The 16,967-nt window shown below is 41.4% G+C and overlaps 1 protein-coding gene across 1 annotated transcript in view; it reads right to left on the reverse strand.

Annotated features, from left to right (window-relative positions):
- Positions 1 to 189: 189 nt before the first annotated feature.
- Positions 190 to 16,967, reverse strand: part of LOC110370851 (fatty acid synthase) — a 28,842-nt gene continuing 12,064 nt past the window's right edge. The window contains exons 27-40 of the mRNA XM_064040332.1: positions 16,589 to 16,739; positions 16,074 to 16,278; positions 13,751 to 13,863; positions 13,081 to 13,245; positions 12,543 to 12,715; positions 12,278 to 12,430; positions 11,991 to 12,197; positions 11,608 to 11,719; positions 10,698 to 10,839; positions 1,766 to 1,916; positions 1,416 to 1,563; positions 1,065 to 1,241; positions 877 to 979; positions 190 to 802 (exon numbers count right to left, since the gene is read on the reverse strand). Of these exons, the coding sequence (XP_063896402.1) occupies positions 213 to 802; positions 877 to 979; positions 1,065 to 1,241; positions 1,416 to 1,563; positions 1,766 to 1,916; positions 10,698 to 10,839; positions 11,608 to 11,719; positions 11,991 to 12,197; positions 12,278 to 12,430; positions 12,543 to 12,715; positions 13,081 to 13,245; positions 13,751 to 13,863; positions 16,074 to 16,278; positions 16,589 to 16,739 (2,590 nt within the window). The 3' untranslated portion in view covers positions 190 to 212. The remainder of the gene's footprint in view (positions 803 to 876; positions 980 to 1,064; positions 1,242 to 1,415; positions 1,564 to 1,765; positions 1,917 to 10,697; positions 10,840 to 11,607; positions 11,720 to 11,990; positions 12,198 to 12,277; positions 12,431 to 12,542; positions 12,716 to 13,080; positions 13,246 to 13,750; positions 13,864 to 16,073; positions 16,279 to 16,588; positions 16,740 to 16,967) is intronic.

Consider the following 16,967-nt stretch of genomic DNA (forward strand, 5'->3'; position numbering starts at 1 on the left):
TGTGTATTTACCCCACAAAAAATATGGTTAAAATTGCGATTGGATTGCGTCTGAAGTCAATTTTACGACTACGATATTTTTAAGCTAATTCTAGATTCTAATTAAAGAAATCCAATACGGCAGTGACGACTCGATCAAAGTTTAAGTTCACAGACAATAAATATTGGAAAATGGAAAAAAGAGATAGAAGAAATTAGAAATTTAAAAAGTCTTTATTGGTCAGGACCATCAAGAGACATAGAGACGGAACCAGGATTGAGAAGGTATGTATCACAAATGTTCTTATTATCGAAGTGTTGCAGTATGTCGGGGTGCAGGTATCTGTTGATGACGGCGGCGCACTGCAAGTCTGCGGTGGCGTGTGCTAGCGGTGAGGTCAGCTGGTGCACGACGACGGGCAGCTGAGAGTGGTGCTGCAGCGCGCGCGCGGGCGGCTGTGGGCGCGCGGCGGCGGCGCGCAGCAGCACCAGGCGCGAGCGCAGCGCCCGCACGCGCGGCACGTGGGCGCGCGCGCGCTGGATGCGCGACAGCGCCGTCTCCAGCAGCGCGCGCGCGTACTGCGCCGAGTGCGGCACGCGCCCCAGCAGAGTGCGCACGCACAACTCCACCTTCTGCGCCCACGTGCGAGCTGCCTGCAGCCCGCCCAGCCCGCGAGCGTCGCCGCCCGCCATCAGAGTGAACATGTGCCGCGCCACGGAGTTCTGCAGCTCCTCTTCGTGAGCAAACTCCGACAACTGCTCGTCCAACTCCACCTTGAGCTCGTCTGGTGCGAAGCCGATGCAATATAGTGTGCCCGTCAAACCTGGAAGACATATTCATTAATACTCCATTTGATTAGTCAAATTATGCTGTGAGAAAATTGGTCTGATCTCTTACCTCGGTCTTCCAAAAGAGCCACCATCTCCAATGCTATCGCAATTCCTGTTTCGTAGCCTAAAAGGTAGAAGTTATTTTGTAATTGCGTCTTTTTCAAGAGGACCTGAAATTAAATGATATTTATAAAAGTGTAACTCGAAGCCAATTTTTACAAATCCAAGTAAGTTCGGGAAAAGAGAATTACATACGTCAACGAATCGCTTAGCGGTCTCTTGCATAGTCTCCCGAGGATGGTCGAGCCCCGGCTGCAGTACAATGGCGGGCAGCTTGAGGCGCTCGCACAGCAGCCGGAACCGCTCGTGATGTCCCTCCATGCCCGGCACTATGCACAGGTACGTTTGGGATGCGTCGAATTCGTCTTCTCTCTGTAAGAGATAGAGATCAAACAAACAATAATGTCAAGGAAAGAACATAATTCAAATTCATGTATTGTAGATACATCTTTCTCAGGTGATTCATGATTACAAAATTATGTATGACCTGACAGTAAAACTCAACAACAACTTAATCTTAGCCATTAAACTAGGATGAATAAGTACCATTGAAGAATTGTTGACAAGGCTGGGCAAACAAACGAAGTCTGTTGTTGCGACAAGTTCATCCGCGTCCACATACGTGAAGAAGGTAGACAAGCCCTTAACATCTTTGAATGCTGGCTTGGTGATTGAATTTTCTATTTGTTGTATCCTTGAAAGAAAATAAAATTATTAATTACATTATTCTCTTAGTCAATTCTGCAATCACCACATGCAAACTACAGTAGAACTAATATAAGCACAAAATTAATATATCTAAGTATGTTATAAGAAACCATTTTTCTTTGTGTATGTGAGTAGTTTTTACGAAACCGTCAAAGCCGTGATAATTAGCTGTTCAAAGAAATACTTACTTCTCAACTGTCAAGAAAGGTATTTTGTTTTCGTCGAACACAATATTATAATTTAATTTCAAATATTGAGATATTTCTTGTATTTTGTCATTAAATACACCCAATTCTTCCAAAGTTGTATTCTTATCCAGTGTCTGCTTGATAGGTGTCCCTGTAAAAAGGTTTGTCTCTGTTAATGTTTATCTCGACTGTCTCGTTGGTCTAATGGTCGCTCGATTGCTATGCTATGGCTGAGGTCTCGGGTTCGATTCCCGGGTCGGGCTGAAATCGCTTTGTGAGTTTTATAAACTTTCACAATGCAGCCCGTAGTCTAGAAGTTGGTGATCGATTCACCCGTACATAAACGTGCTCTTCGATGCACGTTTATGTCAGTCCCGTGCCTGATCTCTCTCTTGGTTATTGATGTTCATCTATCATTATATAGATAGTTCAACTCAGATTTGCGCGCGGCCCTATGTGTGCGTCGGCTTGTAAATATACAACTTTCATTCGTGTGACAGTGACGTCGTCCGAGCATGACGTGTTCTTATCACTTTTTCTTATGGGTACAGTCGTTTACGAAAATACTAGTTATTCGCGGAGAAATTATTAAGGAGTCAGATAAAGCGTTTCAAAAAATAAAACGACATTCAAAGCTTTTATTATTAAATATAGTTTTCATTATTTTTTCATACGTCTTTTCAAATTGACATTGACAGTATCTAAGAATTGAATACTCCTTAAGTACATATTTTCTAGCTCGGGGTACGTGGACAATAAATAAAAGTGTGAACTAAGAATGTAAAAAGAGGTATAATCTAGTATAATAATGTAAACAAAATGTGTGGGGAATTTTAAAAAGTTATATTGCTTCGCATAATGTCGACCAAAATAACAAAATAATGAAACTCATAAATGAACGTTTAAGTCAAATTGATGAAGGGATGTGGCGTAATACTTGTCGACATGTAGAAAAGAAAAAAGAAGAATACTATAGACATTTTGACATTGGAGTCAGAATTTATAATTCTCCTTGGAGAGTAGCGAATCCGAAAATTCATCATTTGATTTTTCAAATAGCGATTCATAATCATTATAAATAAATAAACATTAAATTACGTAATAACTGTTTTTCTTTAAACCCCCGTATACAACCCCTAAATAACTGTATTGTACCCGACTGTACCTCTTGTCACGCACACAAAGTTACTGTATATGTACAAGGGTTACCCACACATAAGGCCGCGCGCACAACTGAGTTGAACTTACCGTATTTTTTTCCTTTCATAATGACTTAAACGTCATCGTGCGTGACCGTCATTTCCTGTAAGTCTACAACATGTTAGGCGAAAAAGAGAGATGTTAGTACTACATGTCTGTCTGTCTGTGGTATCATAGCTCCCGAGCGTATGCGTAGGGTAGGGTTGCCAGATGGCCGGGAAATCCGGTATTGTCCCGGAATTACGTGTCTTGTCCCGTGTTCGAAAACAGTATGTCACTAGTAGCAGGCCGCTTCCCTTGCTTGAAACCTCTCTTTACAAAATCATTACAATTGTTTGTTCTTAAGAAGTGAGCCTAGATTTCGCAAATGTTTTAGAAGGACTGCAAAAACAGACTTCAAACTTGCGAATTCTGAACAAAGGCAAAAAATATATATTGTGTAAGGTTCGAAATGTTTTTCACGTTTATTTTATCCTTTTAATTACGAATTCTGATGCTTTAGAATTTTTATTATGGCAACATTTCAATTTGAGGAGATTTTACTTTTCGCCATCTGGCAACACCGGAAATTGATTTGAACGGAATAAGATCAGGTGGGGGCATTCTGGCTCGGACCGTTGAATCGTGCGGTTGCGTCAAGTTGTTCAAGTGTAAGACGTAAATTGGTTGGCTGGATAATTTTCAAGGCTGGATTGTTGTTTGTTTTGGTTTACTAAATATATTCAAGTTTGAACGAAGAATCTTTGTTTCCTGTTCGTGCCCTTACTTCTGAGGTAGTCCTATATCTCAGAAGTGGGATAGAGAAAACGTAAGTACACGCCTACATCTATTTTTACTTTTATATTTGATAATCTGTTTTGCAATAATCACGCTAACTTAACTGTTAAAAATATTATTCAAGAGGTACATACATAGTTGTACCTGCCTATTTCACAATTTTAATACATGTATTTTACTTATTTATTTTACTTATAGCCGATTTTTCAATCGCCGGATGGCTCTTGTCTGAGGAGTGTGTTTGACAGCTTTTGTATAGAAAATATGTCAAACCGCCATATTTATTCCTTAGATGGAAGTTAGCTGATGATTGAAAAATCAGCCCATGCGGACAATTTTCTTCAGTAATATGGAATCCAAATATCCCAATTCAAATACTTTGCATGTACCACATAGTTATTTAAACCTTGCGGATTCATTTATATTATTTTTGCATCTCACCCGTATACAGGGTATATTAATGATTGACAAAAAAAAAAAACCAACATAAAAAAAAATATATTGCAGGGGTATATAAAAGGGGTGAAAAAACGTGTTATTTTTGTCGTCAGACTTACCGTTTACGAGATATCTTAAGGTTTAGTTTTCTTACTAAAAGCTACAATTTTGTTCGACGAGTTTCAGAAAATGGAGACTGGAAATGGCCATTGTAGGCTAGAGACCCCTCGAAGCAGTCGTTCACTCACACGGCGTAGCCACAGCCGCGAGCGCAGCCGCAGTCGCAGTCGCGGAGTACGGGACCGCGAGTTGGCGTTGGCCTTGCAACAAGAACGAGACGCCGAACAGCGCAGGAAGCACAGCGAGCATCTTAGCGAGCGCCGCAGCGAGCGCCGCAGCGAGCGCCGCAGCGAGCGCCGCAGCGAGCGCCGCAGCGAGCGCCGCAGCGAGCGCCGCAGCGAGCGCCGCAGCGAACGCCGCAGCGAGCGCCGCAGCGAGCGCCGCGAAACGCCGCAGCGAGCGCCGCAGCGAGCGCCGCAGCCGCAGCGCCGCAGCGAGCGCCGCAGCGAGCGCCGCAGCGAGCGCCGCAGCGAGCGCCGCAGCGAGCGCCGCAGCGAGCGCCGCAGCGAGCGCCGCAGCGAGCGCCGCAGCGAGCGCCGCAGCGAGCGCCGCAGCGAGCGCCGTAGCGAGCATCGAGGCGAGCATCGGAGCGAGCGCCGCAGCGAGCATCGCAACCGGCGGCGCAGCGTGGACCGTGGCGAGCATGAGATGAGGTCAAGGAGTCGCAGCCGAGCCAGCGTCGAGCATCGCACTAAAAGGTCATGTACTCCCACTTTCACTACTAACGATGTCGTGAAATTATTTAAGAATATTAGAGATGTCATTCCATCGCAGCCGTCAAATCAATGCTTACCCTCAATCAGTAAAGGTTTCGATAAAAATATACTTCCAGAATTTAATCCATCTCAGAAAAACCAACGTATGGACACGTGGTTAAAAAAAGGTTAACGAGTGTGCAGAGGTTTACGGCTGGGATGGAAGAACTACAGTGCATTTTGCGATGCAGAAACTCTCGGGACTTGCAAAAACATGGTACGAGAGTCTTAACTCGATTTTGTTCACCTGGGAGGAATGGCAGATAAAGTTGATGAGTGCTTTTCCCTGTGAGCAAAATTACGGACAACTCCTTGAGGATATGTTGAAGCGCAAAAGTCGTCCCAATGAGTTAGTCGAGAATTATTATTACGAGAAATTGGCCCTCCTTAATCAATGTGACATAACGGGTAGGCGCGCGGTAGACTGCATCATCCATGGCATAAGTGATAAAACTATGAGATCTAGTGCGTTGGCGTTGAGATGCGATGAGCCGGATCAATTATTAAAATTCCTACTAAGTAACAACAAAGAACTCCCGACACATCCATTTTTTAACAGGGATAAGGTGGGTGCCTCCTCTGATGACCGACAAAGTTTCAGGCCCAATAGCAAGAGCAATCCAAATGTGTATTGTTACAACTGTAAGGAGAAAGGACACCCTTTCTCTAAATGTACGAAGCCTTTAGTGAAATGCTCAACGTGTAACAGAATTGGACACAAGGCTGAAACATGTCGCTCTAAATCTGAAATGGGGAATAGTAAGACTGACACTATAACAAAGACAATGCGTATAAAGAACTCAAATCCGAACAATAAATTCATAAAATCAGTTAAAATTGGGGATGATATCGTTGAAGCCTTCGTTGATCTAGGTAGTGAGGCTAGTTTAATACGGAAAACTACATTTTCAAAGCTTGGGCTACAACATGATAATATTCCAATCCCACTGACTGGTTTTGGTAATAAATTGATATATTCCTTGGGTTCTGCTAAGTTTAAGATAAGTGTTGACGATATTGAGGCCGATGTCGTATTTAGAGTAGTAGACGACGTGTTTTTAGAAAAACCAATACTTGTTGGGCAAACTTATTCAGAGCAACCACATATTGCGTTGTATAAAGATGCGCATAAGCTGAATTTCTTATGTAATAGTAATGACACTTCAACTTTTGATGTCATAGAAGACGGTGACAAGATAAGAATCAGATCCGCGGCTCATAATGTACTATTCGGTCCAGCCAGTATTAGAGCTTTAACGCACAAGGAATTCACAGGAAATTTAATACTAGACTCTAAGATAGTAGGTAAGCCAAATGATCAATACTTGGTATGTGGTGGTATCTACGAGGCCAAGGATAGTCTCCTTTTTGTCACATTAACGCCGTGTTCGACACCATGCCGGGTGCTAGAAAATTTCGTCTTTTCGCGAGCCGAAAGAGTGGAGGCAGTTTATAGGCTCACGGAGGTAGCAAAGTCCATCGAAGGTCAATTCTTTGAGAACAATGTGGGCGAGGGTTTCGACGAGAAGGACGTTCACATAGGCGATTCTATATCTGAAAGCGACAAGGAAAAACTGCTTGAATTGTTACGTCGCCACAAAGAATGTTTTGCATCCACTTTGGGTGATCTGGGGTGCACAACAACCACCGAAATGAAAATAGAACTGAACAGCCAACGTCCAGTCGTCTATAGACCGTATCGACTTTCGCACTTCGAACGTGAAAAGGTACGCGCCATGATAGATGAGATGTTGCAGGCGGGAATCATTAGGGAATCTGCTTCCAATTACGCGAGTCCCATAGTTCTTGTCCGCAAGAAAGATGGCAATATTCGACTATGCGTCGATTACCGATTACTAAATTCGGTTACGGTGAAGGAGAGATACCCCATACCTGTCATCGATGATGAGATTGCCAGACTTTCTGGACAAGCGTGGTTCATTACGTTAGATCTTATGTCTGGGTATTATCAAGTCCCCATCGCGGAAGAAAGTAAACACCTGACGGCGTTTGTCACGCCGGACGGACAATACGAGTACAATCGTATGCCGTTCGGCTTGGCAAATGCGCCAGCAGTATTCCAGCGAATGATGAATAACGTTCTAGGTTCAGCTAGGTTTGAGAAGGCTACTGTGTATATAGATGACTTGCTAATATACGGAAAGGATCCGTCGGAATGCATGAAACGGTTGGAAGATATATTACAGTTGTTACGGGAAGCGAATCTAAAATTGAATCTGTCTAAATGCAGTTTTCTTCAAAACAGGATAAACTATCTGGGCTACGAAATTAGCGCTGAGGGTATGCGGCCGGGGATGTCAAAAATTCAAAGTGTTGCAGATTTTCCCCGTCCGGAAAATATACACGGTGTGCGGCAATTCTTAGGTCTGGTGAGCTATTTTAGAAGGTTCATCCAAGGCTTTGCACAATTAGCACACCCTCTCACTAAACTGCTTAAAAGGGATACTGTGTGGAACTGGTCCACCGATCAAGAAGAAGCATTTAGTGTTTTAAAACGGAAACTAATCAGTAGACCCGTGCTGACAATATATGACCCCTCTGCAGAGTTTGAACTGCATGCTGATGCGAGTAAACTGGGTGTAGGAGGGATCCTTTTACAGCGCCCAAAAGGGAGTGAAGGTTCTTTTCATCCTGTGGCCTATTATAGCCGACAGACGACCCCTGAGGAAAAGAACTTTCACTCATACGAACTGGAAACTCTAGCTGTTATATGCTCCCTTAAAAAGTTTAGAGTATACCTGTTAGGCAAAACTTTTAAGGTCGTTACAGACTGCAGCGCCTTACGTTCCACGTTTGGAAAACGCGACCTAATACCTAGGATTGCCCGATGGTGGCTCGCTATTCAGGAATTTGATTGCGTCGTGGAATACAGGGCAGGTACAAGGATGAACCACGTTGACGCATTATCGAGAAATCCTATACGAGATATAGACACGCAAAATTGTCAGCAGTATCCCACAGTCATGGCCATAAGTGAGGGCGACTGGCTACTTACTCTGCAGCTAGGAGACTCGGAGCTTTGTCGAATTCGCGATATTGTTGGAAGCGACTTAGATGCTAAAGGGATAGAGTATATTAAGGAAAACTATGTTATACGGGACAATAAGCTATACCGATACGTGGATAGAAATAAGGACTCTGTTAGATTTGTGGTGCCGAAGGGTGCAAGATGGCAAGTTTGCAAGATGAACCATGACGACCTAGGGCATGTTGGTTTTGAGAAAACTTACGAACGTATCAAAAGAAACTATTGGTTTGCCAAAATGAAACGGTTCATCAGAAAGTACGTATCGGCGTGTATCGATTGTGCTTTCGCAAAGAAAAATGAAACCTCTCGAGAAGGATTATTACATCCCATCGAAAGGTTGCGATTCCTTTTCATACGCTACACGTCGACCATCTTGGACCCTTTGTCAAATCAAAACGAGGCAACACACACATACTGACGGTGGTTGACTCTTTTACAAAGTTTGTATTTATTAAACCAGTGAGGAACACAAATACCCAGAATCTTATTAAGGCTTTAAGAGACATCTTTGATACGTTTAGAGTCCCTGACCGTGTTATCAGCGATCGAGGGTCCTGTTTTACCTCTCATTCGTTCAGGAGGTTTTGTCTAGACCAGGGGATAAGGCATGTTCTTAATGCAGTTGCGAGCCCCAGGTCAAACGGACAAGTCGAGAGGTATAACAGAACTATCCTCGATTCCTTGACAGCAGAGAACCTAAGAGATGATGAAAGAAACTGGGATGACAAATTAGGGAAAATACAATGGGGCTTAAACAATACTATGCAAAAAACAATTGGTAGGTCACCTGCAGAGGTTATGTTCGGATCTAAACTGAATAGCGAAAAGAATTCGGCAATGAATGAAATAGTAATTAATACTCGTGAAGACGAGGATATAGATTCAATTCGTGTAGAAGTCAAGGATAGGATAGATAAATGCCAAGTAGCTCAGAAACTATATTACGATAAAGGACGCCGACCAGCACGTGTATATAAAAACGGGGAACTGGTTAAAATAACTAAAGTCGCTTTTCACAACAACGGTAAAAGTACAAAACTCATGCCTAATTATGAGGGACCGTATAAAGTTATTAAAATTCTGGGCAACGATAGATACAAGGTAGCCCCTATTGCCGGTTTTGAGGGAATGAGGAATAAGAAAAAGACCACTGTTGCTTCAGACAGGATGAAGCCGTGGATTCACGTAGCGTCATTGGAAATAGAAGACGTAGTTGATGAGGATGACGCGCCTGATGATGGCGATGATGCAATGTCTTCTGATTGACTAGTTGATAAACAATTACCTAAGTTTCAAAAGATATTTATTAATGTTTTATTTAATTATGTTGTAAATTATTCAAGAGATGGCTACATACCTACATATATGTTTTATTTTTCTGTTTCAGGTCAAGCATGAGGCATCAAACGGATACGCCGTGACTTGACCTGTTACATGGATGGTTATTGGTTAATCTACAACTGACTTAATCAAATGGAAGGTGGTTAGTTAGTTGATAGATTTGGATTGTTATTGGATGGACGGGTAATACAAATACTCATGGTTCGATTGATAATAATTGAAGGATGGTTACCAGTCTTGTTCTCGGAAATTCAGGCTCGTAGCGTTACCGCGTGTCTGGATTTTGCATGGCTAATTTCTCTTAGATATTTTTATGTTCAAATTTAAAATGTATAGTTTTGGTTTTAGACAAATTGTATCTAGTTAACACCAAATCATACTTACACTTATTACCTAGTACAAAACTTACAACTGGATAGCCAAAATAGTCAATTGTATTAAGTATAAAAATAACTAATGTTAACTGTAGGTTTAGAAATACGGTAAAATATGAATCAAAACATTTAATTATACTTATAGTATCACTTTATATTAGGTCAAACAAAATATTATGCAATTGAAATGATTATTGTGTAAGCAAAATGTTCCCACCCACTTGCCGAGTGTAAGGTTCCACCTGGGTTGTGTATGAGGGCATACACAATGTCAGGATGGACGAGTGTAAGGTTCGAAATGTTTTTCACGTTTATTTTATCCTTTTAATTACGAATTCTGATGCTTTAGAATTTTTATTATGGCAACATTTCAATTTGAGGAGATTTTACTTTTCGCCATCTGGCAACACCGGAAATTGATTTGAACGGAATAAGATCAGGTGGGGGCATTCTGGCTCGGACCGTAGAATCGTGCGGTTGCGTCAAGTTGTTCAAGTGTAAGACGTAAATTGGTTGGCTGGATAATTTTCAAGGCTGGATTGTTGTTTGTTTTGGTTTACTAAATATATTCAAGTTTGAACGAAGAATCTTTGTTTCCTGTTCGTGCCCTTACTTCTGAGGTAGTCCTATAATTGGTTTTTTAATTTTTCATGTTTTTTTCGTAATCCTTGGATTGTCCCGGAACTGAACTACCTACCTGTGTCTGGCAACCTGTTCAGACAAGACAAGACACGTTTGATGAAAAAAATCGGTTGAGCCGTTCCAGTCGTGGATGGTGAAAGAGGGGAAGAATAATCGAATGTCTGCTAATATACAGAAGTGGGTTTTTTATTACCTATGGTACCTTGTGAAGTTAATTTTAGGATTAGATAAAATACCTGCAAGAGCAACGATTTTTTGTATAAGCGAAGTTTGCTGTTCAGAAACGGTGCTCGCAAGAAGCACGTGCTGTATGCCACGCAGAGCTTTCTCGGTCAGGTCAACCGCACCTCGGTACAATACAACCTCGTTATTAGATTCCTGTGAAAAGAGTAGGTACCTACTTTATTCATTCGTTTTGAATAATAATTAGCGATTAAGGAATTAAATATCAATGATTTTGCATTATTACATCAAGTTTTTGTAGAAGCAACTGCAGGGGCACGATTTTGCTATTTTACTTAAGTAACCGACATAGGTACGATTCACATGCGACTGAGATCCAATCGCGACTCAATTACGATTGAAGCGTATGTGGCATTCCCCTATTTTTTCTTTTAGATAAACGTTTTTATCCGTTTCTGTGATTCCATAATTAATCATATGTCTGCCAATTATTTACGATTATAATATGATTGTAGAGCAGACTACCCATAGACCAAATAGCGGACCAATCGAATGTCGTTGGAATACAATTGGTCTTATACTAGCAGAATGCCCGCTAACTGCTATTGGGATTCAATTTCTATTCAATTTTGGCATTATTAACCTAGCAGAATCGGGCCCCAGGTCTGTCGTTATAGGAATGTTTTAATTGCCTCGTTGGTTTAGCTGTCGCAAGCGCGGCTGCTGAGCACGAGGTCACGGGTTCGATTCCCGGGTCGGGCCGAAATCGCTTTGTGGGTTTTCGAAACATAAACAAAGCAGCACGTAGCCTGGAAATTATAAAGAGCGAATGATCCTAGACAAAAAGGCTTTGTGGTTGGTTGGTGATGACCATGTTCGACCACATCACCGGGGCTTATTCAAGCCAATCCTTAAAATACCTGAGGGTGAATCATGTGAGCTGAATTCAATGCAAGTACTCACGAGGTTTATTTCAGGCATCGATAACATTGTTGCAGGCAAGTTGTTATGTACTCGTCGAAGGATCACGTCCTTTCCAATAGTATTAGTACCGGTGTTCAATATCGCAAAGTATCTGTCAAAATAATAATTGATTAAAAAAAAACAGAAAGGGCAGCAATTTCGTGGAAATAAAGATCGGGGCAATGAGTACCCAGGTCAAGATGTAGAACACAGAAAAAAAATTTGGTACAGATTTCCTTGTTAGAATTTCCTTGCTACTGGCAAATTCTAGATTTATGCTCGTTTCAAGGCAATAGACCCCCGAATTTATGTATCGATTTATCATTTGAATGAACACAATATAATCCTAACCAAAAGAGATTAATATGGCGTAGAATACTCACTTGATATCTTTACACAACTTTCTCGATACTAAGTCCAAAGTGTTGAGTTTAGTTTCGTCAATGTGTTGCTGATTGTCTGCCAGCGTGACGTAAACTCCTTCCACTGGGCCGAGGCGCTGCGCGTTACTGACCACTGCGGAGATGTCCGACTCCTTTGATAACTCGTTCGACATTACTTCCACTTTCACACCTAACTTCTGCCAAGATCTGAGTAAAATATAATTTATTTAGATAGTTCATGCTGAATTTTTATAGGTACAACTAAGGAAGACAATCGGTAAATTTACCGTAGTTTTAACTGAAGGTAATTTAATGATTTATTCTTGAAATGTAAACAAAGCTTTTTAGCTCCTCGTTGTACGAGTCTGTCGCCTAGCATCAACCCGAATGTTTCATCGTTGCTTATTATAAGATGACAACCATCAGCAGAGCACTTCAATCTGAAAAATATATCGGTAATAGTGTCTACAATTATTAAGTTTTATTGAGTTACGTAGGAAATGTTTCCACGTTCTAGTCACGCTGAAGAAGATAGTTTACTACACAACGTACCTAGGCTGTGCTGGCGGCAGTTGTTCGTGCATCCTGAGCAGCACCCTGCCGCGGTGTCGGCTGGCGGCCAGCAGACGGAACGCGCGCGCGGCCTCGTGCGGCGCGTACGTCACGCGCGACAGCGGACGCACATACCCCGCTCGGATGCCCTCGCTTATCATGCGCTGCAAAGCCTGACGTGTAGAAAACGATAATTATGTAACATCGTCTAGCGTCCAAGTACACCGACAACATAAACGTCAATTTTTCTTAGCAATATGATTAGGTACGACACAGCCGATCCTCTTATGTACTCTCTTATGAACTTTCTTATGTATTCTTCTTAAGTACTCCTCTTATGTACTGACAAAAGTTCAGTACTAAGTACAGCACAGCAATATAAGTAGGTACCTAGGTACTCTATTTTCAACGTGTTAAGAATTTGCTCTCCTCTCCGAGCAGGTCTGTCTGAACTGAACGGACTCTTAGTCCCCATTTAAGTTATAAATAATTATTATTATATATTATGCTTATAAATAATTATTTTATTATTACTTACCTTAATATCCTTGTTATCACTTTCAAAAATTGTTGTGAAATCGACAGTACTATATGTCCTTCTTTTAGTGAGATTAAATAGTCCGAACTGAAAATCGTCTTCTTGGTTATGAAGTTGTGACACATCAAAAAATACTCCGTTAGATGCAAGGCAACAAAGAGATACCTGTGAAAATGAAGAATTACAGAGAGATGTAACTAATCTACATAAATCTATACTATATTTTTTTGTTGTTGCCTTTACTATTAAAGGCTCGAGCAGACCGGATGCGTATGCGTAACCACGCGCGTAGTCACGCGCGTAGTTACGGCGTAACCATGAGTTGTAATGTATGGAAATGTATGAGACAGGCCACACCGCTTGCGTAACGTAGACACGCGCGTCGTTACGCAAGCGGTGTGGCCTGTCTCATACATTTCCATACATTACAACTCATGGTTACGCATACGCATCCGGTCTGCTCGAGCCTTAAATACTTAAAATTCACTGTTGAGAAGCTGCATTATCCCCAAAAGACATATTAGGTATATGCTATCCGGGTATGACAAGAAGTTCCCCCGGGGCGCGGATGAAACCGCGGAGAAACATTATGAGTAGGGTTATAAAAAAGCCAGATACAACACATACATAGGTAACGTAACATCAAATTAATAATATTGAAAACACAAACTTTTGTCAAGTCTCTTTTCACTGAGCTTATAATGATATCACATCCTTCTCCTTTTGTACCATGGAGGACCATGTCTTGGAAACTGACATCACGAGAATTGCCAATGTGTTCAGCTGAAAAAGAAAATTTTAAAGGAAGTATGTAGATATGTATGTAATGTCAATCCATGTAGGAATAGCAAGAATATTAATAAGTAGGTATATATGGAACAATTTGAAACATTAATGTTCAAGAACAAATACTTAATGTAGTCCCTAGAGATGTTATAAAAAAATACTCCCACACTTTCTTAAAATTTTCTTATAAAATAATCATTTAAAACCATTCAGACGTCTCGCTGTAGTATTTAAGATTGCTGTGTTTGTACCTTGTATTCAACGGCGGATCCAGGGGGTAGGTCACAAGGTCATGACCCCCCCCTGGGCCAGGTTCAGGACCTAAGAGGACCACTAATTGAAATGGTTAAACACGATGTTTTATGTTTTTGTTATAAGTTTAAGATAATTTTTATTCAGAGTGAATAGGTAGATACCTACATAGTTACAGGTAGAGTAGTTTGCTGAAGAATTCGTGCTCGCAACGCTCGCTCTCTATTCTTTATTTACTCTTTATCCGTACCCAAAAGGAGGAAACGGGACCCTGTTACTAAAATCCGCTGTCCGGGTTGTCTACATTACAATGTTGTATCTAATGCAGGGCCGTCTTAACCTATGGTGCAGGGTGTGTGAATAACCCGGGCGCCTCGATATCAGGGGCGCCGCGGAACGCCCCACCACCAGGAAATTTCGAAGAAATTACACCCGTTCGATAAGGAAGTTCCACATTGTATCATGATGCTGACAAAAAAGTCGCCTTCGCTTTGTTGGATTGATCATTTTGATTATTTTTAACTTTTAACATCCTCCAACTAAGTGAAAAAATTCTAGCTCGCTACGCTCGCGAGTCTATAAGCTATGTCTATGCTGTATTTCTGATTGTTGTTATTTTTATTGACGCACCGAATCAACGAACACAAATGGCACTCGCTCTAATCACGATTCCTTTTTATTTGTACGTAATTCCCATTCTGATTTGTGAGTCTTCAAACAAATAATTTAAAAAAGTTCGCGCTCGCTGCGCTCGCGGCTACTTATTGCTTTCCGATGTACTTAATGAGGTGCTTTTGTGTTGTAGGCTGAAAAAATTTCGCGCTCGCTTCGCTCGCGCAGTATTATATATCTGCCTTGCCTTGATAACTTCATAAGTCAAATATAGAAAAATAAATTATGGAGTCCTCAAAAACAAAACAGTTTGCGCTTCCGACTGCTTTTTACTTTACAGCGCTTTTTAAAACTTATGAACTTTTTGTGTCCCAAAATTAAAAAATTTGCGCGCTCGCTTCGCTCGCGCATATTTTTGCAATTACGTGGTCCTGTCTCGTCTTTCATAACTTAAATCTGCCCAACAGTATGAGCCTGCAATAATTTAGAAAAAAAAAATTTAAGTCCTTCCTTTACCTACCAAAAAAGTGACTTTCGTTCGAACGTTCTTATTTATATTCCTTGTAAAGTACTTCGATCAATATGTACTACTCAAAATCTTTCAATAGATACATAGGTGGCGCTTGGGTGATGATTGCACCCAGGCGCTACATGAGCTAGAGACGGCCCTGATCTCATGAACCCTTACCAATAGTAAGACAATTGAAGTTTTCACCGAAAATGTTTACCGATGCTGCAATAAAAAACGTACGCGCCTTTTTCTGCGTACCTACACAATACTTTTCAAACGTTTAGTCTTCAACCTGAAAAAAATCTTGCGCTTGCTATGATCGCGCTTTCTTGTATTTGTGCTGTATATTTTTTATACAGCAAGAAAGCGTTTTCATCTACTTTTAGTCCTCGAACTGAATACAAATTTTCGCGCTCGCTTCGCTCGCGCTTTTTCAATTACGCATCTGTAATTATGTCCAAGAAATCGCGTTCGCTCAGCTCGGACCATTTTCTACATAACAACACTTATTTAGCCTTAGTCCTCGACCTGAACAAAAATTTTCGTTGTCTGGCAAGTGCGTGTAGTATAAAAACGAGAAATTGCGCTCACTCTGCTCGGGCCATTTCCTACATGAAAACACTTTTCTTAACATTGGTAAAAATTTCGAGCTCGCTACGATCGCGCTTTTTGTATTTATACTACTACTTTTAATATTAAAACAAAAAATATTATATTGTAGCGTATACTACGCTACAATATAATATTTTTTGTGACTTGACCACGACTGTGTGACCCCCCCCTGGCGCCGAAGCTGGATCCGCCCTTGCTTGTATTTATATGTAAGTCATACCTTTCAATCCTGGGAACAGTTTGAGAAGGAATCGTTTCTTCTTTATATCACTAACAGTTGTGTATACTTGGCAGCCGTGAGCCAGTACGATTGACAAGACAGCTTGACCTAAGGTCCCGGCTCCTCCGTGCACCAACACAGTTGTATGGGGTTGCAGCTTCTTGCATAACTTATGCATGTAACTGGTTTTGTATAACTTAATTCCCTTGAAACACATGGAGAGATAAATTAAGTTTCTGATATCGGTTGGTTGTTGAAATTTTTTTTTACCGACGCGTGCCCTTGATTTTTCAGAGCTACCATTTAAAAAAATTTAATTTATAAAAAAACATTTAAAAAAATTTTGGTCCTGCGCCTGATCTCTCTCCGGTCGATTTGCCGTCCCATCAGGTTATAAGAGTGAAGGAATAGTGAGTGCACCTGTGTCAGCACAAATGCTTGTGCACTACAATATGTCCTGCGTAGTTGGCTAATCTCCATAAATGAGAACAGGAGGCTAGGATGACATCACTCACGAGACAGTAGAAGGCGTGCGCGTAGGCGAGCGGCACGGTGGCGGCGTCCTCGAGGCTCCAGTGTACCGGCACGGGCCACAGCAGCTGCGACTGCGCGCGCACCACGCTGCTGGCTGCTCCACCTCGCACCAAGCCCATCACGCGAGCACCACTATTACAAGAAAAATGAATAAATTCTTCTTGGAGAATAATTTTTTATGTTCCTGAATAGTTTATTGCAGTTATAGAAGACGTTCTCTTTAGTCATGCAATTAAATAAACTGTGGTACCTACTTAATGGTTTCATCGCCTTTGGCTTTAGTGCGTTAGTGTAGGATATGTATAAGTACCTATTTATAACAATAGTTGCATCATGGTAAATCTCTGTTTCTTAGCATGA

Source organism: Helicoverpa armigera, chromosome 22, assembly GCF_030705265.1.
Source record: "Helicoverpa armigera isolate CAAS_96S chromosome 22, ASM3070526v1, whole genome shotgun sequence".
Lineage (NCBI taxonomy): Eukaryota > Metazoa > Arthropoda > Insecta > Lepidoptera > Noctuidae > Helicoverpa > Helicoverpa armigera.